At 40.3% G+C, this 1,437-nt stretch overlaps 1 protein-coding gene across 1 annotated transcript; it reads left to right on the top strand.

The window, feature by feature from the left end:
* Positions 1 to 51: 51 nt before the first annotated feature.
* LOC104774301 (uncharacterized protein DDB_G0283697-like) lies at positions 52 to 1,365 on the top strand (the record flags this gene model as incomplete). The annotated part of the gene is made up of 2 exons (XM_010498936.1): positions 52 to 436; positions 941 to 1,365. Coding segments are annotated over 2 exons (810 nt in total), but the record flags the coding sequence as incomplete, so codon positions are not given.
* Between the last annotated feature and the right edge of the window lie 72 nt (positions 1,366 to 1,437).

Below are 1,437 nucleotides of genomic sequence, written 5' to 3'. Positions count from 1 at the left end.
ATTGCTTCTAGTGTTAGGGTTTCGAAAGAGTCTGGTTCTGGTGATAATAAGCGTAAAGAGTATTATGATTCGGTTAATGGTGAGTATTATGAGGAGTATACTTCTTCTTCGTCGAAGCGGAGGAAAGGGAAGAGTGGTGATAGTGGTGGTAGTGATAGGTGGAATGGGAAAGATGATGAGAAAGGTGAGAGTTCGAAGAAGGTGAAGTCGTCTAGTGAGAAGAGTAGTAGGAGGAGAGATGATGGGGATGGTGAGGAGACGAAGAAGAGTAGTGGTAAGAGTGATGGGAAGCATAGGGAGTCTAGTAGAAGGGAGAGTAAGGAGTCTGAGAAGGAGAGGGAGAGGGAGAAAGATAGGAAGTATAAAGAAGGGAAAAGTGACAAGCTTTATGATGGTGATGATCATCATAAATCTAAAGGTGGTTCTGATAAAACTGGTAAGATATCTTCAAATGATTTGATTTTCGTAGGAGCCTTGATAATGAACACATTGCCTTTACTAGCGTTGTTTTGAAAAGACTGCTCTTTTGGTTTTAAATTGACTTGATTCCATGCCAAAACATGTTTCTCGTTGCCCATTGTTGGATTTGGAAATGAAGTATAAAGCTTTCTCGAAGACGAACTTACATGTCTTCTCCTTGGAATGGGGATCTAGCATTTTTGTATTTATAAGTGTAGACTTTTGAAGTAGTTATTGTCAATAACATTTGCAGTATTTATACAAGTTGCTTGTATTCTTCTGCCTTTTACAAGATAGATGGAGTTAGTGCTGCTTTGCTTGCTATTGTATTAGTGTTCGAGGCTGCATTTAACTGGGAAAATTTATGTTAATTCGCCAATCGTTGTTGTATTTGGTAAAGATTGCTCGTAGATCAATTGGATAGTTTAGAAAGCTGCAAAATTGTTTTTGCATTGGGTTTGCTAATCTTTNTTGGATTCAGAATCAAAAGCTCAGGATCATGCAAGGAGTCCTGGTACGGAAAATTATACTGAGAAGCGATCAAGGCGTAAGAAGGATGATCATGGTGCTGGAGACAAGCATCAAGATAACAGTGATGATGTTGGTGATAGGCTTGATGACTACATTAAAGATGGAAAGCAAAAGGGAGAGAAAAGAGATAAGTATCCGGAAGACAAGGAAGAAGACATCAAACAGAAAGGTGACAAGCAGAGAGATGACCGACCTACCAAAGAGCATCCTAAGTCTGATGAAAAGCTCCTCCGAGATGAAAGTAAAAAAAAATCTAAAATTCAGGATACTGACCATGGTCATGAGCCTGACAGTGAACTTGAAGGATATCATGACCGTGAACGCCATAGAGACTATGAGAGAGAAAGTGATCGAAATGATCGGGACCGCGAACGAGTTCGTGATCGTGATCGTGACTACCAAAGAGATAGGGACCACCGTGATAGGGATCGGGAACGTGATCGCGAT

The sequence above is a fragment of the Camelina sativa genome, unplaced genomic scaffold (genome assembly GCF_000633955.1).
Source record: "Camelina sativa cultivar DH55 unplaced genomic scaffold, Cs unpScaffold02309, whole genome shotgun sequence".
In the NCBI taxonomy this organism is placed as follows: domain Eukaryota; kingdom Viridiplantae; phylum Streptophyta; class Magnoliopsida; order Brassicales; family Brassicaceae; genus Camelina; species Camelina sativa.
Note: the sequence above shows the minus strand (reverse complement) of the source record. Positions and strands in the feature narration are given on the sequence as shown.